The sequence below is a fragment of the Chiloscyllium punctatum genome, chromosome 1, assembly GCF_047496795.1.
Source record: "Chiloscyllium punctatum isolate Juve2018m chromosome 1, sChiPun1.3, whole genome shotgun sequence".
Classification (NCBI taxonomy): Eukaryota; Metazoa; Chordata; class Chondrichthyes; order Orectolobiformes; family Hemiscylliidae; genus Chiloscyllium; species Chiloscyllium punctatum.
In genome coordinates, this window is record NC_092739.1 from 126,119,899 (window position 1) to 126,142,856 (window position 22,958).

A 22,958-nucleotide genomic window follows, 5' to 3' on the forward strand; every position below is an offset into this window, starting at 1 on the left:
GCTGACCAATTAAGACTTGGAAGAAAAGCAGCAATACCATTTTGCAACAGGGAAAAACAAACAATTAATTCTTCATACTTATTCTTGGAGGTAAGGACGGTTGAGGCACGGGAATGTGGCTTAAGAACTCTTGCTTCAAAGAGGAGGTGCGCATAACTCAGGCATTCCTGAATGATCTTTGAATTGCGGTCAGTTTTAGTGATGGAGAGTCAGATTTGATAATGCTTTGTGTGATCCAGTCAGATCTCGTAACAAGCAGTGATTATCAGAAACGCACAAATCTTCAGCTCTTAAACACGAGACACCAGATGAGGGACATAATGGGGTAAAAAAAAGTGCAAAGGTTTTAGTGGAGATCTAAAGCCAAAGATAGTAGAGAGGGGGCGACTTAGTAAATCAGTGAATGGAGAAATGCCATGAAGAACTTTATTCCAAAGGCCAGATAGATGGGAATTTGAAAGTACAGAAGTAAGAAACTTGGAAATGCACAATTTAAGTTAAATAGGACATTTTAATGTTCAGAGTTCTGTAGGTCAGAAGGTCATAAAAGCACAAGAATCCATTTCAGTTCTCTGTATAGTAATTCAGTGAGTGCCAGAGCTCGTGCTCTTCCTACAGTACTTTAAATAAATGTAGAATACTGCAGATGCTGGAAATTAGAAATGCGAGAGAAACTCAGTCAAATTAGACTCAAAACATTAAATCCTTCTCTCTCTCTTGCTCTCCACAGATGCTACCAAACCAGCTGAGTTTCTCGAGTATTCTGTTTTAGTTCCTTCAAGTGTTCATTCTTTTTTTAAAAATCATTAACCATTCCACTGCCGCCACCACCTGTATGGGTTATGCGTTCCAGGTCATTACATCCCCATCCCACATCTCTTGCAAATATTTCCTTGAATTGTTGATATCTTGACACAGAGAAGTTATTTGCTTCCTGTTTACTTTGGTGGCGTTCTTGTTAGGTGTTGCACAAAAGGAACGTATAGTCTTAAAAAGTAGCTGCGTATCAATTTTATGACTCACTATTACTTGGGAAAAAAAGTCCAGAGTATTACATTCTCCCAGACAATGGGATGTTGTTGAAAGCTTGGCATTCCCCAGAATGTTTTGCTTTACTTTGCATGTGTAGAATGAAAACTCGCCAGTTCCTTTCCCAATGGTGATGCCAGCAACAATTTTGCTTTGAGATACAAAACTTCATTATTTGCTTGACAGCATTCTACATCTAGGCAAAAACAAGGACTGCAGATGCTGGAGACCAGATTATCTCTCCATCCTTCAGGCATGATGTATTCCTGATGAAGGGCTTTTGCCAGAAACATCGATTTTTCTGCTCCTCAGATGCTGCCTGAACTGCTGTGCTTTTCCAGCACCACTCTCCTCCAGCATTCTCCATCTCAATGGTTAAACACATGTACCAGCTCAGTAGTTAGTGTTTACTGTTAGCAAGATCTCTGCTTTCAAGTGCAAGCTGGATGGAATTCAAGAACAACAAAACTGCACCTCCAGCCCAAGATAGGTTGTCATAGGATCCCTACAGCACAGAAGCAGACCAATCAGCCCATCAAGTCCACACAGTTTCTGAACAGCATCCCACCCAGACCTTTCCTAACTGCACATGGCTAAACCTCCTAGACTGCACAACCCTGGTCACAATGCACTATTTAGCATGGCCAACCCATCTAACCTGCATATCTTTAGACTGTGGAAGGAAACCAGACCACCTGGATGAAACTCACGCAGACACAGGGAGAACGTGCAATCTCGACACAGTCACCCAAAGCTGGAATCGAACCTAGGTCCCTGGCATTGTAAGGCAGCAGTGCTAACCACTGAGCCACCGTGCTGCCCCACTTTATACAACCAAAAGTTACAAGCTGCCATCCAGTTTCTTTTTAAATTTACATTTAGGTTGATGCAATTGCCTGAGGAAAGGAAATAAAAGAGTACAACGCTATGGGACAAAACGGAGATATGGAACTAGGTCGCAGATCAGCCATGATCTTACTGAGTGGTAGAACAGGCTCCAGGGACAAAATGGCCTAGTTCTCCTATATTTGTAAATTCAGTAAGGTTGAGTATGATGTACACCAAAGCATAAGTTTATAAATTCTGTATTTTATTGCATATTTACTATTTCTCCCTCGCAATAAGCAAGGGTCTTTTAAAGAAAATAGATAATTGAAGGGTGTACTGTATCATTAATTTTCATCCCAGGGAATTGACTAAAAAGACTTAGTACCTTTCCTGGCACTCATAAGAAATGATTAGAAGCTGCTCACACTAGAAACATTTCCACAATGTTGTGGGTTGCCATGATCAAATTGCCAATTTACTGAGAAAATCATAGTCATAAAATGTTTACTGCACAGCTGGCTTGCATGTAACCATCTAGATACAATGAGTATTTCCATATTGACCTTATTTTTATTATTGGTTTGTTTCATTTGCTCCAATATTGCCAAGAACTAAAGAAGTGAGAATTTTCATGGACATACAAATATAAAACAGAAAAAAGAAAAAGATCAGAAAGGTTATGTTTATGCGACAACATTGCACTGAAGATGCCCTAATTGAAATCATACATGAGACTTCATACCCGTAACTAGCAGGCATTACTCTTTAGCTGCCCACTCCTGGACTTCTGACACTGCCATCTACCCTAGGTATTTTTAATCAACCCGTTCAGAGATGTTATGACACATCTCTGGTGGAGGTGGGACTTGAACCCAGTTCTTCTGATCCAGAGGTTTGATCATTACCACTGCACCACTCAGTCATAGCATGACCATCCTCCAACTCACTTCCTTCGGCTGCACTTATGATAGAACCTCTTTGCTTCCCATAGCCCGGCCCATGAAGACCTCCAGGTTCGATGACCATTACCATTCATCCACATGCGGCCTCTTAGGAATGTCATAAAAGATTTCTGGAGACAAACCAGCAGTCTCTCTCCACCATTTCTTGATGTTGTCAGTTTGCTTATCAAAACGTATGGTCTGGGACAGATTACGATTTCCTCCAGCAAAACCCTGCAGTTTTGCCCCCAATTCATCTCTCTCAAGTACCTTAATCCAAGTTGGAATCAACTGTTCACAATTTTGGCATTCTGCACAACCCAGCATTCCCCCATTACAACTATAGTCTGTGCCATTTTGTATAGGAGTCTGACAGGATTAAAACAGAGCTATAAGCACCAGTTACAGTAATCATTATCAAAGGGTTGTGGGCAGAACAGCTTGGGATCTTGGAGCACCGAGTGTAAATTCTTCTCAAAGTCAGTAACAATTTCTGTCATAACATTGTAACCTGTAACTAGTTGAAAACATGCAATATCTATCTTTGCCTTAACTCACCCACTGCTGAAACCTTCATTTCTGCCCACGCTGACTTCTGACTTAAGTACTGCAATGCTCACTTGGCCAACACCAATCCAAAATTCTTCTGTCGATATCCTAGCTCACACAAAGTCCTGCTCGCCTTTCATCCATTTGCTCATTGACTTAGAATTGGAGAAGCTTGAAACTAGTCTATTTTGTTTAATTTTTTTATCCTCATTTTCAAATAGCTTTGTGGTCTTGCACCTTCCTAACTGTGTTACCTTTTCCAATCTTAGTAATATAGTAATTCAGTGAGTGCCAGAGCTCGCGCTCTTCCTACAGTACTTTAAATAAATGTAGGATACTGCAGATGCTGGAAACTAGAAATGCGAGAGAAACTCAGTCAAATTAGACTCAAAAAACATTAAATCCTTCTCTCTCTCCACAGATGCTACCAAACCAGCTGAGTTTCTCGAGTATTCTGTTTTAGTTCCTTCAAGTGTTCATTCTTTTTTTAAAAATCATTAACCATTCCACTGCCGCCACCACCTGCATGAGTTATGCGTTCCAGGTCATTACATCCCCACCCCACATCTCTTGCAAATATTATCTTGAATTGCTGATATTTTGACACAGAGAAGTTATTTGCTTCCTGTTTACTTTGGTGGCGTTTTTGTTAGGTGTTGCACAAAAGGAACGTATAGTCTTAAAAAGTAGCTGCGTATCAATTTTATGACTCACTATTACTTGGGAAAAAAAGTCCAGAGTATTACATTCTCCCAGACAATGGGATGTTGTTGAAAGCTTTGCATTCCCCAGAATGTTTTGCTTTACTTTGCATGTGTAGAATGAAAACTCGCCAGTTCCTTTCCCAATGGTGATGCCAGCAACAATTTTGCTTTGAGATACAAAACTTCATTATTTGCTTGGCAGCATTCTACATCTAGGCAAAAACAATGACTGCAGATGCTGGAGACCAGATTATCTCTCCATCCTTCAGACATGATGTATTCCTGATGAAGGGCTTTTGCCAGAAACATCGATTTTTCTGCTCCTCAGATGCCTGAACTGCTGTGCTTTTCCAGCATCACTCTACTCCAGCATTCTACATCTCCATGAACATCTCTCAATGCTGGCTTTGACATGTTGTATTCCCAATGCTACATTGTTGTCATGACCCGAGAGACCAGTCTCACCCCAACGCTACCAGAAACAAGGAAGCTTTTCTTTATACTGTCATTCTTAACCGCAGTTCCTAGATCGTGAACATTGTATCCTCTTTCTTGCTCAAAATTATTTTCCACGTTTACTTTTCCATTTCATGTTGTATGTAAAAAATCAATGTGGTCACATTTCAGTTATTGTTTTGCCAACTTTTAAACCTAAAATTATCAATACTTCCCTCATGATTCAGTTTGAGGGGCTTTCATTTTATGAACTCCTATACAGCTGAATTTCCTGTAAGTAACACTGATGCCAAACAAGTGCTAGGTAATTTCTTCTGCCAAAGAAGAGAGAATCTAGTTATTGCCAATTGATATTCACTGGCATTACTATGACTGAATCTCCCAGCATTAACATTTTGGGGGTTACCACTGACCAGAAACCGGGTTGGATTAGGGGAGTCGTTAATGTCAATGGATGACTAATCCAGAACATTATTTAATGTTCTGGGGACATGGCATCAAATTCTACCATGGCAGATTGTGGTATTTAAATTCAGTAAAACTCTGGAATAAAAAGCTAGCTTTGTAGGAATTGTATCACTATTGACCATTATCAGAAAACCTATCTGCTTCACTCATGCCCTTTAGGGAAGGAAATCTATTGCACTGATCTGGTCTACATGTGACTGCAGACCCAGAAGCAAGTAGTCGACTCTCAGCTGGCCTCTGAGCAACTGGGACCTCAGTCATGCCCACATTCTATGAAAGAATACAAGAAGCGAACAATATACATACAGTGGCTACAAGAACAGATCAGAGATGAGGAATTCTGTGGGGAGTAACTCATATCCTATCACCCAATGCTAATCCACCATCTACATGGCACAAGTCAGGAGTGTGATGGAATTCACCAAATTTGTTTGGATGAGTGCAGTGCCAACAACACTCAAGAAGCTTGACACTATCCACGACAAAAGTAGCCTGCTCGTTTGGTACCTCATCAAGCGCCTTCAACATTCACTTTCCTCGATTATCTGAGCGACACGGGCAGGGAGTTTTTTGTTCAGATAATCTGATAACACAGTTTAGCCAAGCTTTGGGACCTTGCGATCTTGCCAGATAATCTGAAATTCAAATAATTGAATGCCGGATAATCGAGGTTCTTCTGTAGACTGTGGCATCTGTATACCATCTGTAAGGTGCACTACAATAATTCAGCAAGTCCCCTTCAATAGGACTTTCTAAGCCCATGACCACTTCCAAAGAGAAGGCCCAGGGCAACAGATACACAGGAAGACCTACAAGTTCCCCTCGAAGTCTCAAACCATTCTTGCTTAATATATTGCTGCTCCTTAAAAAGGCAGTGTGACAAAATCCTGGAACTTCCTCCCAAATGGCATAGTGGGTCTACCTACCCCCCCGAGGAACTCAGAGGTTTAAGGCGGCAGTTCACTACTATCTTATGCAGGGCATGGTTTATGGATGAGAGATAACTAGAAATGGCAAGTAAATGCTGGCTAGCAATAAATGCAATGTTGCCCAAATCCCTTGAACAAGTTTTTTTAAAAAAAACAAGCCAAGTATTCTATCAGAAATAAAATTTAAGACATAATGGAAAAAACAAATCAAAAGAAATTGACCGGACTTGGCTATAAAATCACAATATATACTTCTGAAAAACTGGTCATGATGTACATTTTCTTCCAACAATGTATGCCTCAATGAGAAATTCAAACCTGGATTTAATTTTAAAGCTCCTGCAATGCCAATATAGTCAGTTAGAAAAGTGCACTTATGCATGCATTTCTAATACATCTGGGTAATGAAAAACATTTTTTTTCCAGGAAACAATGGAAAGAAATATACTTGGCCAGATGGTAATGACCTTAATAACAGAATTCTACCCAGATCTTCCATCGAGAACATTGCTTCAGAACACTGTTCCCTAACTCACCATGAACAGTACCACAAAGAAATGTTCGTATTTATAAAATAACTGCAATTATTTTTGTTAAAATGAATGAACATTCATGAATCCCATGAAGGACAGCCAGTATAGGCTTATAAAAGCAAAAGTTACAATCTGCGATCACTATTTTTTTGAATACGTCACTTGAATTGGTAATGCCACATAACAGAATTCACACTCAAGGATTTTCAGAAAGCCTTTGAACAAGTGCACTGCACAAGGCTTGTTAGAAATTGCCACACCAATGCCCCACCCACCCCTTCCTATGACCACCTTCTGGCCCAAGTGTAACAGAGCCTGCAGAAGTCGCATCGGTAAGTCTAGCCACCTATGGACTTATGCCAAGAGTGGAAGAGAGTCATCCTTGTCTGCGAGGGAACACTAATGAGAAACTTTGTGGCTTGTCAGAGATAAAATCCAGTACGTAGGGGAAAAATTGTTTGACTGACAGAAAGCAAAATTACACACATTTATAAATATGCAAGATTTGGATACAGGGGATGTAATCCTAACTTGTGAAAATTACTGAACTAGAAGGCTTGGCAAATATCAAGAACTATTTCCAAAGAGTTTAGCAATATAAATGATTCAGAAATGACAGTTTAGTAGAATAGCTAGCAGGGTTGTACATATACTATATAACATAATTGATACAATTAAGTATAAGCGGATACCTTTTGAATAGGATTGTATTTCTAACAGAAAGCCACACAATTGTAAGATGTGTAAACTATTCAGCACATAGAGTCTGCTCCACCATTCAGTGAGATCATGGGTGATTCGGAACTCTCGACTCCACTTTCTTATTTTTTGCCTATTACATCTGGTTCCCTTACGGATTAAAAATCTGTAAAAAATCTCAGTCTTGAATATATTTAATGATCTAATCTCAACAGCCCTCTGCAGTAAAGAATTCCACAAATGCGCGACCTCCAGAGAGAGGAAATTCCTCATCATCGCAATCCTAAGTGGATGACCTCTTACGTAGATTATGCACTCTGGTTCTCAACTCTCCATAAAGGGAAAATACTGGATTAGTGGTGCTGGAAGAGCACAGCAGTTCAGGCAGCATCCAACGAGCAGCGAAATCGACGTTTCAGGCAAAAGCCCTTCCTGATGAAGGGCTTTTGCCTGAAACGTCGATTTCGCTGCTCGTTGGATGCTGCCTGAACTGCTGTGCTCTTCCAGCACCACTAATTCAGTATTTCCTTTCCAGCATCTGCAGTCATTGTTTTTACCATAAAGGGAAAATAACCTTGCCATGTATATCCTGTCAAGGCTCCTGACGATCTTTTATGTTTTAATAAGTGCACCTCTCATTCTTTGAAATTTCATTGAGTACAGGTACAATCTTCTCAACCCTTCTTCATAAGACAGTCCCTCCTCATATCAGCCTAAAGAACAGTCTCCAGACTGCCTCCAAAACCAACAGATCTTTCTTTAGCTAAGGGGCCCAAAACCACTCAGTATTCCATCTGCGGTCTGACTTGCACCTTGTGGCATTTCGCAAAATCTCCCTACTTTTATTTCAAAGCTAAAATAAAAGTTGGAGTATAAAGGGCAAACTTGAGTGCTGGTTGTGAGAGACTGATGGACAAGGATGCCCAAATCTCTCTAAGCTATAGCCTTCTGCAATCTTTCACCATTTAAATAATATTCAGCTCCACTATTCTTCATGTAAAACTGCATAGCTACTCACTTTCCAATATTATAGTCTATCTCTCATGGTTTTAATCCACTTGCTAACCGATCTATATTCCTTTACAGACACTCAGTGCTGTTCTCACCACTTGCCTTCCAACATATTTTTATGTGACCTCGTAAACCTCGTTATAATAGAATCACTTCCCTCATTCAAGTGATTAATGCATATTGTAAATAGTTGTGGACCCAGCAATGATCCTTATGGTACTCCCAGAGGGGAGGGTGCCATTCTAGAAATGTCCCCCTTATGTCAACCCTGTCATCTATCTATGCTAATATACTACGTATAACAGCATGGGCTCTTATCTTAAGCTAAGGTACAGCGTCTTATCATATGCCTTATGAAAATCCAAATATATTGTATCCACTACTTCCCCTTCATCCATCTTGCCCCTTAGCTCCTCAATGATTCTAATAAACTTGTCATACATGATATTCCCTTTAGGAAGCCTGCTAACAATCCTTGATCATACTATATATTCCTAAATAGTCTGCTACTGCACCTTAAGAATAAGTTCTAAAATTTTCCCAATTAAGCCAAACAGTCTATCGTTACCGGTTTTTGTCCCTATTTTAAATAATGATATTATTCTGGTAGTTTTCCAATCATCTTGGATTTTTCCAAAATCTGAGGATTCTTGGAGATAACGCATCCACTATCGCAATAGCTATTCCTTCAATATCCCAAAGATAATCAGATCCAGGGGAATTATCAGCCTTTAGCATCAATAACCTTCCACAGACTTTTTCTCAGGTATTTATTTCCCCTCTTTATACTCCTCGATCGTGTCAATATTTGAAGAATAGGAACAATAAGAAGAAATGACTAAACAAAAGTATTTATCCATTTCCTGTATCCCCATTATTTCCACATACTTTTTCCTCGGAGGGACGGATATTCACATTGGCTTCTCTCTTCCTTTTTAGATACTTAAGCAGCTCTTTTTGCCTGTCTTGATATTACTTGCAAGTTTACTTTCAAAGTTAATTTTCTCCTTGATTCTCTTACATTGGCTTTTAAAACTATCTTCTGGCTTAGCACTAATCCTTGCCACATGTCTTTAGATTTAATTTTGCCTTAACTTCTCTGATTATAGGAAGGGGAAATGTCCACCATGGTTAATCAATGTTATGGAAGGTCAGAGACCTAATCTTAAAATGCATAGATCCCCATAGCTTAAGAGCAAGGCAATAAATCAACAAAAGAATATTAAAGAGGCATATATCTGAATTCCCTTTTAGAATTAGTACATTGAAACCATTGGGAACACATAATATGTATTCAGAGGAGGATGCCTGAGATGATAAGCTGTAGTTAAGAACAAAGTAGCAAGATATTGGGTCAATTGTGTGTAATTTCTTAGTCAGTAATAGCTCAAGCCTGACTTCATAGAACTGAATGCATAATCCATGCTGCTGACATAAATATTCGTACAAAAGATCCTCAAGGCACTATTCAAAGTACAGTAGTGTAATTATTTATCTTTTTGCCTTGGAGAACATGGGTGAGTAAATTGACTGCCATATTTGGTTACATTATAACAGTAACACTTCAAAAGGGACTTAATTGACCATGAAGTACTTTGGGATTTTGTGAGGGCATGAAATGGATTATGTAACGCAACTTTTCTTTATTCCCGTTGGACCACTAAAGGTCAAAATGAGATTTTATAGAGGATTTAACATTACAACTTAATACAGCAAGTAGGGTAAGGAAATAGGCTTTATATATTTGCTCTGGTATAGGAAGTCTGTAAGTCATAAAGTTAAGGTTGGAAAAACTTCATGCTGAGGGTTATTGGAGCATGCAATGTTCTGCCAAGAGCATAGGTTGAGGCAGTCAGTTAGAACTTCAAAGCAAGCACGCGAGAAATATTCAAAGCAGATGAAAGGTGGTCGAGGCAGGTTCAATTGAGGCATTTAGGACAGTATTAGATTATTTAAATAGAAACAATGCAGAGTTATGGACAAAGGTAGGAGACTGGCGTCGAGCCAAAATGATCAGATAGCCAACTGAGACAGAATGGGTCAAATGGGTTCCTTCTATACCATAACAATTCTGAGATTAAAATTGTGGCAAAATATGAAGCAGATTAGGTGTGGATTGCTCGAACTCTAACCACATTGAAGTTGATGAGTGGAATGGGCCACTTATTTGCTGCTAATATTTGATGGAACTAATGGAAGACACTTCAACATATACCATCAGGTCAACACCACAGAGACCGTTAGCAAAGTATCAAAAGAAAAAGCAATATACAGAAGGAAGAATGCACTCAAAACAAGAACTGAAAAATATGTGAGAGATAAAACTTCTGATAAACATTCAAGGGAATCTTCAGAGTTACGGCTGCACTGTCTCAAGACCTGTGAGTTAGGGCAAGAGGACTATAAGACATAGGACCAGAATGAGCTTAAAAATGTGTTGCTGGAAAAGCGCAGCAGGTCAGGCAGCATCAAAGGAGGAGGAGAATCGACGTTTTGGGCATAAGCCCTTCTTCAGGTTCCTGAAGAAGGGCTTATGCCTGAAACGTCGATTCTCCTGTTCTTTTGATGCTGCCTGACCTGCTGCGCTTTTCCAGCAACACATTTTTAAGCTCTGATCCCCAGCATCTGCAGTGCTCACTTTCTCCATAGGACCAGAATGAGGCCATTTGGCCCATCAAATCTGCTCTGCCATTTGATCATAACTGATACTTTTTTTCTCAACCCCATTCTCCTCTCTTCTTCCTGTAACCCTTGATCCCCTACCAATAAAGAACCTATCTATCCTGGTCTTAAATATCTGCAATAGTTTGGCCTCCGCAGCCCTCAGTGGCAATGAATCCCACAGATTAACCAGCCTCTGCTGAAGAAATTCCTCACCTTAGTTCAAGGTCTTTTCCTTGGGGTGGGAAGAGTCCAGAACTGGAGGCCATAGGTTTTGGGTAAGAGGGGAAAGATATAAAAGAGACCTAAGGGGCAACTTTTTCCACACAGAGGGTGGTACATGTATGGAATGATCTGACAGGGGAAGTGATAGAGACTTGTACAATTGCAACATTTAAAAGACATCAGGATGGGTATATGGATAGGAAGGGTTTGGAGAGATAAAGGCCAGGTGCTGGCATGTGGGACTAGATTGGGTTGGGATATCTAGTCGGCAAGGGCGAGTTGGACCAAAGAGTCTGTTTCTGTGCTATACATCTCTATGACTCTAAAGGGTTGCCTCTTCACTGAGACTGTGCACTTAGGTCCCAGTCTCTCAGACTAATGGAGATAGCTTCTTCACATCTCCTCTATCCAAGTCTGTCTAAATTCTCCAAGTATCAAATGAGATCCTTTCTCATCCTTCTAAATGCCACTAAGCACAGACCCAAGGTCTTCAACCGCTCCTCGTATGGCAAGTGGACCCACTCCAATGCCAGCACATCTTTGCTTAATACCGGGCCAAAGATTGCTCACAATATTCCAAATGCAATCTGACCAGAACCTAATACACCTTCAGTAGTACAGCTCTGCTCGCATATTCTATGATGTGGAGGTGCCAGTGTTGGACTAGGGTGAACAAAGGTCAGAAGTCAGATGACACCAGGCTATAGTCCAACAGATTTATTTGAAATCACAACTTTCAGAATGGTTCAAAGGGGACAAATCTCTGAAAGCTTGTGATTCTGAATAAACCTGTTGGACTATAACCTGGTATCATATGTCTTCTGACCTCATACTCCAGGTCTCTTGGAATGAAGGAGAAAGTGAGGATTGCAGATGCCGGAGATCAGAGCTGAAAATGTGTTGCTGGAAAAGCGCAGCAGGTCAGGCAGCATCCAAGGAGGAGAATCGACGTTTTGGGCAGGAGCCCTTCTTCAAGAATCTCCGTCACCACGCCTAACCCCTTCACCACGTCGATCTCATTCTGCATGCCTAACCCCGCCCCCACACCGATCTCCATTCGCACGCCGAACCCCACCCCTGCTCCAATCTCCGTTCCTGCCCCCACTCCCAGCTCCAGCCCCACACCAGGTCCTAGCTCCCTGCCCTGCCGTATTTTCACCATCCCTCCAGAACTACCCCTCTCTGAGGATGAAAGATCAGTCCTCGGCAGAGGCCTCACCTTCATTCCCCTACGCTCTCTTGGAATGAATGCTAACATTGCATTTGCTTTAACTACCAACTGAACCTGCATGTTGATTTTAAGAGAATCCTGAACTCCATAAGACTCCAAAGTCCCTTTCAGGTTTAGATAATCATCTATGCCTCTATTCGTCTGACCAAAGTACATAACCTCACACGTTCCGACATTGCATTCCATTTGGATAGGGGTTAAAGGTTTTGCCATAGAACTTTCACTGGTTATGTTCAACATAGAATATTTATCCCCCTTGAAAGCGAACATTGAATGCCTGATTGAAAATTAATGAAATAAAATAAACCTTCCTGTGTCATTATACGGGCAGCATGGTGGCACAGTCTTTAAGGATTGCTGCCTCAATACCAGGGACCTGGGTTTAATTTCAGCTTTTGGTGTCTGCGTGGAGTTTGCATGTTCTCCCTATATCGCATAGGTTTCCATTGGGCAGTCTGGTTTCCATTCACAATCCAAAGATATTCAGGTTTGGTAAATTGGCTATGCTGAGGAAGGGCTCATGCCCAAAACGTCGATTCTCCTGCTCCTTGGATGCTGCCTGACCTGCTGTGCTTTTCCAGCAACACATTTTCAGCTCTGATCTCCAGCATATGCAGTCCTCACTTTCTCCTATGCTAAATTGCCCAGGAGAAAGTGAAGGCTGCAGATGCTGGATACCAGCGTCAAAAAGTGTCGTGCTGGAAAAGCATAGCTGGTCAGGATGCAACCAAGGTGCAGTTCAGTTTACGTTTTGAGCATAAGCTCTTGTCTAAGGATGTGCAGGATAGGTAGATTAGCCAGAGTTAATGGGATAGGGTGGGATGTTCGAGGGTTGGTGTGGACTTGATGGGCTGAATAGCCTCTATCAGCATTGCGGGGATTCAATACTTTTCAGGTGTTCTTCACCTAACAGATACCTTGTGGCATAGAAGATGCACATCAAGCACAAAAAAGAGGGAGGATTTGAGAAGATATGAGGAACTTGAAATATAGAAGGGCAGGTAATGGGTCTGAAGACCCTAACAACAGACCCAAACGACAGTGGGATCAATGCTCTAATGAACAAAACATCCTGTCTAAACCTCCAATTGCGCATCTTCCCACCTCTGGGAGCGCTAGATCTCTCTCTATCCCCACCCCAGGCACTCTTGAACATAAAAAGGTGAGAGAGTGCTCCTCCAGGACAGAAATGTGATTGCAAACCCAAGAAATTTCACTTCTTTATCTGTCTCTTTGTTTAGAATGCAGCGTTTGGAACCAAAGCCAGCATGAGATTGTGTTTTCAGGAACAGGAGAACCTGCATCAATTCCAATGCATTACACAGCATTTCTGGCACAGAATCAGCTGACTCAGCTCTACAAGGATAAGCTCACGTTTGCTCACTCTGCATTATCTCTTCCCATCAATGTACTCTGTCATTACTATACTCCGATAAATGCACCTACTCTATTCACATCTTCTTTCTAGAAAACAGTCGCAGTTTATTCAATATTTTTGATAAGCATAATCTCTCAGGCCTAGTAACATAATATTAATTTTTCTAACAATCTATAGGGCTTTTTTTTAAAGTAGGGTAAAAAGCAGAATTATTCTTAGTATAAATTCCCTGTTTTACCATTTTTACCACCGGAAATAAAAATCATTGTTTGAATGAAACAAAAAAACTCCAGATGCTGGAACTCTGAAAATAAAAGAGTGAATTGCTGGAGAAACTCAACAGGTCCGGCAGCATCTGTTGAAAGAAAAGTGTTAGCGTTTCAAGACTAGTAACCCTTCTTCAGAACTGCTGAGTATCTCCAGCAATTTTGGCTTTGGCTTAAAATCATTGCTTGGCTTGTTTTACTGAAGAAGATTAAAAAAAACAAATAACTTATACCAACCATGGCAAAGTATGAAACATCTACAACACCTTCATTTGAAGGACCATTAAATGCTGTTAACCTGATTTAACCTACATGAGTATTTCTGAAATAAGACATTTCATTGTTGAAGTGTTTCTTCTTGCATCCATCATGAAATTTCCTTGATATCTAATGCTAATTGGCTGGTAAGTGGACTTTAATTGGGAGAGGTGTTGCCATCAGGTTTGGACCCATTAATGCTGATTAACAGCTCACTGCCAGATGTTGTTTAAATTTTAAATCAAGCAGTTCATTGGGCAGGGCATTGTCCTGAGAAATGAGCCATTGAATAGCTGCTAACTATTTTGTTGGGTTTAAATAGGGACGTATGTGCATCAGTTCCTTCTGTCTGCAAAGGACAGGGTTCTATGTATTAATTTGTGTAGCTTCCAGTATATGCAAATGCACCACACAGACATCTGACAACCATAAATTGGTTGCGAGTGTAATTCCTCTCACATTCAGGATTATCCAGCAAATGTTGTCCAATGATAAATTTAATTTGAGAGTTTTCCAGATGTGGGCTGCTTGGGTAGAGTCAGTAGGTTACATAGTAGTCAGCTGAAGGGGCATGCTGTTTGTGAAGATCCAAAATAATTTGGAAGATAAGACTTTGTGCCTAGCATCACAATGGCAGTGAAACTCATACACTAAATTATTAGTTTGCAAGATAGTCAAGACATACCCAAGTCATGACAACATTCTGTGAGTAGGCAATGCACTGGTGATGCTGCTGTCTCAAAAGAAGCATGGGACAGCTAGCTTCAACTGTTGCTCAAATATTTGCGATACCTTCCCCAAGCAGGGTAATCGAAGGTCGACTGACTGTTTTAGATACTCCACAAGTTTGCTCAATATAATGTGAATTGATCTGTTCAATGTCACCATTATAACACAGGGGGGCTTGTGTTCACCCTATTTCAGTATCAAGTTTACAAGGTTAACAAATGGCTTGGACAATTTTTCTGAGGTCGTCAAACTTAAGAGTGCATGGCACTGTAGGAACCCTAATGTATATACTAACCAGTTGGATTGCGGTTGCAAATGCTAGCTGATCGTCAACATTTCAACGAGGACAATCGAGATAACTTGATTGTTCCTTTTCAAATATGAATTGGAGCACAGCTTGAAGCTGATCAAGACAAGTAAATTCTTACACATAGCTGTGGAATCAAATGTAGCAAACATATCAACATGACAGACATATGCAAGAAGTGAAATCTATGTTTCACTCTTCTACTGTGGAATAGCAATGACAGTGGTGTTCACTACAAACAGGATGCTGCCATCAAGTCAAAAAGACATTCTCCCTATCATAATGAGTACTGAAATATCTGTATTTCAGTGCAATGTGATGCCACCACGTATCATTATTCATATCAAATAGCATGTCCCTTTGTTTGTTACAACAAGCAAATACAACTAATTGTACATATTTATTTAACTACTTTACAGTTAAAACAAATACGATTTGCATCTCTGGGATGTTTAATTCAGCATTCTCAGAAATGCTGTAAGGCATGCATCCTGTGTAAATTTATTTTTTAATTCACTTGTGACACGTGGGCACCGTTGGCAAGGCAAGCATTTATTGCCCATCCCTAGTTGCCTTTGAGAAGGTAGTGCTGAGCTGCCTTCTTAATCCACTGCAATCCACCTGCTGTATAGTGACCCACGATGCTGTTCAGGAGGGAATTCCAGGATTCTCACCCAGTGACAGTGAAAGAACAACAATGTATTTTCAAGTTAAAATGGTGAGTTGCTTAGATGGGAACTTGAAGGTGGTGGTATTCCGATATATCTGCTGCCCTTGACCTTCCAGATGGAAGTGGTCATGGGTCTGGAAGATGCTGTCTGAGGATCTTTGATAGATTTCTGCATTGCATCTTGCAGACAGAACACATTACTACTACAGAGTATCAGGGGGTCGATGAAGTGGATTTCCCTAGATGTAGTGAATTTCTGTGGATGTGGTTCCAGTCAAGTAAGACTGCTTTGTCCCAGATGTCATCAAGCCCGAGTGCTGTTGGAGCTGTACCCAACCTGTCAAGTGCAAAGTATTCCATCAGACTCCTGACTTGGACAGGCTTTGGGGAGTCAGGAGGTGAGCTACTCACTGCAGTATTCCTAGCCTCTGACCTTCACCATTGAATATCACTGTGTGGCAATTAGATGGTCTCTTACTGGAGATGGCTATAGCCTAGCATTTGTGGTGCAAATGTTACTTGCCACTTTTCAACCTAAGCTAGGATATTGTCCAGACCTTAGTGTATTTGAACATGGGCTGCTTCAATATTTGAGTCATATATGGTGCTGAACATTGCACAACCAGCAAACGTCCCCACTCTGACCCCATGATGGAGGGAAGGTCATTGTGCAAGCAGCTGAAAATGGTTGGGCCTAGCATACTACCCTGAAGAACTGTTGCAGATGTGTTCTGGAGCTGAAATGTCTGACCTCCAATAACCACAACCATTTCCCTCTGTGCCAGGTATGACTAAAATCAGCAGAGAGTTTGTCTTCTGATACCCATTGATTCCAGTTTGGATAGTGTCCCAAGACACTATACTCAATCAAATGTAGCCTTGATACCTTCACCTCACCTCTGGAATTCAGGACTTTTTCCATGCTTGAACGAAGGCTGTAATGGGGTCAGGAGGCAAGTGCTCTGGTGGGATCCAAACTGGGCATCACTGAGCAGCTGCTGCTTTATAGCACTTTTGATGACACTTTCCAAGACTTTGCTGTGGATTGAGAGTAGACTGATGTGGTGCATACCTGGGCAAATTTCCATATCATCAGGTAGATGCGAGTGTTGTTAGTGTAGTGAACAGTTTGCCTAAGGATGCAACTAGGCCTGGAAAACAAGTCTTTTAAGATTCTAACAATCTAAATTCATTCATGCGATGATTAAACAATATTTTAGAATATAATGATTTGGAGGTGTCAGTGTTCACGGAGATGGACAAAGTTAAAAATCACACAACACCAGGTTATAGTGCAACAGGTTTATTTGGAAGCACTAGTTTTCGGAGTGCTGCACCCTCATCAGGTGGTTTTAAAAAGGAATAGTTTAAGTTACAAATTAATTCAGATTCCAGTTTTATAGGAATTTATGCATTCAATGTAGATTGGCAATTGATAGACATTCGTGAAGATCCAGAGCTGTGAGGAACAGTTCACAAAAGGGGCATTTTGTTTGTAACACAAAAGAACTTAGAGGACCTTAATCGATGATCCTCAAAAGTCTGAAACAGTTGTGATGTCATTAATGATAAGTACTTCTAGTTAGGGAGTTTGAGATGAGACCGATATATTTAAATAGCCTCAGGAGGTTAAGAAAAATATCTGCACAGTTATTACAGCACAAAATGCTTTAACTAATCGTGGTATTGTCAGCAAACCTGGCTGCATAGCATCATATCGAGACAATGATTGTTGAATCAAACTGTTTGGATATAGATAATGTATTGATGTGCATTTATCATGAAATCAGGTTTCGCTCCATTGTTAATACAAAGAAGCATTTGAACACAAGTTAAAAATTAGTCACACAGATCATTAGAAAGCACTTCAGAACAGCAGAATTACCTTTTAAATAATTAAAACATTGCATAATCTTAGAAGAAAAAAAATGAACAAAAGATATTAATAAAATGGCAGCAAATTGCTTATGACAGAAGAGGGAATGGTCATGGATGATCATCTGATTGAAGTATTTATCAGTGAAACTAATTAAAAACAATTTAATAAATATCTTTAGCTATGCAATAGGTTATCATTTAAAATTACTTTTTTTTTCCTCTTTTCCAATTGAGATTCACTGAAATTAGCTCTTTTTTTAGATTAGATTACTTAGTGTGGAAACAGGCCCTTCAGCCCAACAAGTCCACACCGACCCTCCGAAGGGCAACCCACCCAGACGCGTACCCCTTCACCTCACACTATGGGCAATTTAGCACGGCCAATTCACCTAACCTGCACATTTTTGGACTATAAGAGGAAACCCACACAGACATGGGGAGAATGTGCAAATTCCACACAGACAGTTGCCTGAGGTGGGAATTGAACCCGGCTCTCTGACGCAGTGAGATAGCAGTGCTAACCACTGTGCCACCGTGTCACTCTTCTATTAAATCTCCTGTCCCTGCAGAGAATGGTTCACTGATGATAAACACAAACAAACAGTTCTTTATGTTGCTAAACTTAATGATTAAAAACTAGACGACGTGCATTAATTCAAACCAAATATTAGTTTATGACTTTCGAAGGATAGGACAAATGTATTTCCTTCCACCTGTTGCTGCTGTAAATGTTAAGTTGTTTGTTCAAGCACAAAACATTTTTGCTGAATGAACGTATCATACAAGCTAATTTTATTTAAAAATGTTCCAGTAAAAAAAATGAGTACAATAACATTCCCATTGAACACGTTAAATACCTTTTGCAGGTTTTTGAGTGTAAACTTAATTTGTGTAGGAATTGAAGCCAACATTTCTTAAATTAAATAAATAATTAGAGTTGTTGCTTTGTATGCTAAGCTTCAGCATTTTTCCTGAAACATTAGCTATTTGCTTTTATGAATGACACCCAAATACTCTGGGCTCAGTTTGTTAATGCAGCACACGTTGGTCCCGAATTTAATTCGTTGATTTCGGGTAGAGCATGACATCACAATTGACTTCAACACTACTCTGGCGCTTGGGGCCCTGTACCCTCTGAAACAGAGACCTGGATTCAAGTCCCACCTACTCCAAAATTTTGTAACAACATATCCGGATGGCTTGAACAACAAATATTTCAACTTCAGTGCATCAATTTTAATTCCCCTTTATTTTTAGGGGTGGGGGCACAGGAAATTAGCAACATTGAAAACAAAAATAGAACAGATTTGGAAACTGTACACCAGTAACTACATTTCAAATGTAACAGTTCTCAATCCTGTTACTGACTGTCAGGCATTTTACGCTATCATGCCATGTGAATGCAATTTTTAAAACAAACACAGAATACCCCTTTTTCTTGCAAATAAACTGCAAAGTTACTTGTCTCAGGCGCTCTTAGGCTTACACACATTTAACTAGATAATGGAGAAAAAGAGACCACCTTTCATGGTGCGCCACCTTTTCGTGCAATGTAGAACGTGTCCTACTCCAGACCTGGTCAAGTGCTCTCCTCAGCTTGCACCCATGCTCCCCCGCTTAATGCTCATAACTGTATTCTCTGTTATTTCCTGATCTTAGACTTGCACTTCATCAGATCTGTTTAAATTTCCATCATTTCTTCACCTAAGCCATCTCACATTATTCAGTTCCATGAATTCCTGTCTCCAATCCTCACTGCAAGCCCACCAACTCCACGACTACACTGATGCATGCAGACTGCACTCCTAGTCATGACTCCACTTCATATCTGTTTCCCTGCCTCAACGTAGCTGTTCCTTTCATTCTAACATTTCTGACATTGCTTCTTTTGTGCTCAACTGAGGATTTCCTTTACTATGACTGGTAGGAACCTAATATGTATCCTTTCCTTTTCTTGCTCTTCTGTGCTCACTCTGGGTCAGAATCAGGATTAGGTTTGCTCACCTCCACTGCACTGGAAGCTTCTGGAGCTCACTTTAATTTAATCTAATTTTAATTTAAGTCAATTGGAATTAAAGACTAAGTTTGAGAAAGCCAATTTGAAAGTTTACAGCTCCTGATTTGTTGTTACAAGACTCATTCCAGGTACATGTACATTTTCACAAGTTTCACAAAATTTGTTGTTAAGTTTATCAAGAGAAAGTGCAAAAGAAATAATGCTCAACAAAAGCAATGGCTTTCAGTCAGTCCACTTCAGTGGACACCAGCTCACAACACTGGTTGATTGTTCACATGGCCTTGTTCTTTTCTGTTGGCTGAAGTTATTCTTTTGTCTTATTTGTGTACAAGTCACTAAAAACTACTGCTTATTTCTAGCCATGACTCTGACTGGTTTGCCAAATGTATTGAGAACAGATTCAAATCAGCTGTGTGCGCCTAATTCCGAAATAGTTTCATCAAATGCAATGATCATCCTTGTGACATCACTTCTGGGTGCATCCAGATTCATTCTTTGACAGGTGAGTAGCAACATAAGAACATAAATAGGAGTATGAGGCGACCATATGGTCCATTGAGCCTGGTCTGTAATTCAATGAGGTCATGGCTGATCGTCTTGTAGACTCAGCTCCACCTACCCGCCCACTCACCGTAACCCTTAATTCCTTTACTGTTCAAAATCTGTTTGCCTCCCCCAGTGAGTAAGTAATTCCATATGTCCCAATTGATAAAAACAAATATTCTCCAAAATCTCTTAATATCCTTTAGCTAAATAAACACATTATTCCATGATAACTGTTGATGCCTAAACAAAAAAAGCTCAAAGTAACAAAACAAACAAATAAAATAAAAATCAATTATTTTAAAATATAGTTGTACCCTTGAGTAAAATAATTTTTATATTTGTTAACAGAAATTTGCATTAGTTAGGACCACAGAAATATTAAAGCCATAAACTCATGACCTTAATTAGACTTTGGCCATGTTTATTCTTCCTTACAGGAAGCATTTTACTACAAACCACAATTAAACAATATATAAAATGCAATTTCTCATCAAAATTATTGAAAACAAAAAAAACGCAATCCTACACAACCACATTCCAAATTCATCTGCATTCAGTCTCATACCACTGAACACATCTTCCCCTTCCTTCCCTTTCCAGCATTCTGAGGAAAGGCTGTTTTTTTAGTCAAAGAGATGCATCCTGTGACAAGATCATCTGGGAAGTTCATCCTAGTATCGCCAGAAGGTGGCAGAATTGGCGGAGTAGGCTTATTGCTTGTACTTGTTTTGGGACCTCTCAATTCCAAGCAGTATATTTTAATGGTGACTCAATGTTACAACTTGGCAAAACAGAAAAGCTAGAAGTGATCTTGTATCGATTCCTCATCTTATCTAAGAACACTGATCCAACATGTTCCCTCTTATTTTTCTCTCACATATATTGTTTAACCTGCTGAAAAGTTCCATCATTTCACTTTTGCTACGACTATCCTTTGTGGAAAAATTTGCAAAGGAAAATACCTCTGACCACAAATCCATCAGAAAGTGGTCAACAAGCAGAGTCTTCCAGACCCTACAGGAAAAAGGAGAGGAGAGGGTTAATCCTGTCAGGTGGTTCCGAGTGGAAATGTCACCTGGCAGAACACCTCATTACCGGAACTTTCCAACAATCACCAAGACATGCCTTAGCTGGTGGTGCAAAAGACACTTCCCATCAGGTATTTCACACACGTTCAGTCTCTGTATGTCACTGCACACTGCCCTTGAAGTGGCTGTGCTGGTGAAGACAGTGTCACACATCTCCTGCTGGAATGTGCCTTTGCAAAGAAGGTCTGGAGATACATGCAACCCTGAGCAGATCAATGATGCACGACTTTATGCTCTACAGTCTGTTCCCTGGGATGCACACCAAGCCAAAAACATCAACTGCACTTAGAAGACCATAAATTCAGTAAAAGTTGCTCCTTAGACTGCCAGAGATTTGTTGGCCTTTCAATGTAAAGAGTTGACACAACCAAGGTCCAGGACTATGTGCTGAGGAACGTGCTAAAGCTTAGGGCAGCTACTGCCAAGGCACAGTGGGGAAAGCTCACCATTTAAGGTCTTTCTGCCAAAGTATAATGAGGGCCAGTTGTCAGATGCTCTCATTACCGCAGAATGAATGTAAATAGTTTCCTGCCTGACTAGAAAATGCCTTTGTTTTGCAACCGCAGAGAAGCTCTCAGAAACTTCAAATTCTAATGTGTTGTTTGTTTCTTTTTCCCCCTTCTGGAAAGACTGTGCAAAATCGTTTTTGGATCCTTTGAACACACATTGAAAATTTTTATGAATGAAGTTTATTTTTGAACTTAAAAGACAAGTGAGCTTATAACGAATAATTTATTTATTTCCAACAATCAATTTAGTTTCTTGAGCAAAAATGTGATTATTCCAATTCAAAATAACAACAGGTGTGCAGTTGTTTTAGCTTCACTATTTTTAAAAAAGAAGCCTCTAAAGGATCAAGACTCACTCGGGAGAAGAGGAAGCAGCATAGGCTCATACAAGGCAGTTGAAGTTTCACAATAGAACAACCAATCCCACAAACTTTACAAACATAAATACATGATAAATGTTTTGTTCAACAACAGCATTTCATTCCCTGGCTTCACCACTTCAACATTTGTTTTACTCACCTTCATCTTTGGGAACTTGACCATTCTGTTTTCCTTTGTTCGGTAAGACAGCCACTAAAGTCAGTATGAAACTTAAGTCACGACAACAATGAATCATTTTTCCTGAATTTCAATCATGACATGTCTGAACTTGGTTAGAAAACTGAATACTAACTCAGTCGTATGATGCAGTCAAATATCTGTTCCCAAGTTACCGCAACCCAGCAATATAAAGCGAGAACCTGGTGTTAAAAAAGTCAGAAATACTTCACAAGCTTATTTTGCATTGTAGCATTCATGATTACGTGCTATTTCCCTTTCAGGTCGGCACAAATGAAATGGACTGTTCAATCATATGACCAATATCTCTCACACACACAAACACGTACACACAATCAGTAGTTAACACATTGCCCAATGTAAATCTGCCTTCAACGATGAGCCAGTCTCAGTTTTACAAAACCAAATCTTCTCCAACTTTTGTAATAAAACATTATGTGAATATACATAAGAGATCATTGTTATTTTCAAATAATGCATTTGAATTAGC

At 40.0% G+C, this 22,958-nt stretch overlaps 1 protein-coding gene across 14 annotated transcripts in view; it reads right to left on the reverse strand.

Annotated features, from left to right (window-relative positions):
• nedd4l (NEDD4 like E3 ubiquitin protein ligase) overlaps positions 1-22,958 on the reverse strand; it is a 497,532-nt gene that overhangs the window by 173,141 nt on the left and 301,433 nt on the right. The window contains exon 1 of one of the 14 annotated variants that reach the window (XM_072573798.1): positions 22,430-22,452. The exons of the other annotated variants lie outside the window; for them this stretch is intronic. Within the exon in view, the coding sequence (XP_072429899.1) occupies positions 22,430-22,435 (6 nt within the window). The 5' untranslated portion in view covers positions 22,436-22,452. Of the gene's footprint in view, positions 1-22,429; positions 22,453-22,958 lie in introns of those variants that run through there. 14 annotated transcript variants of the gene reach the window in all.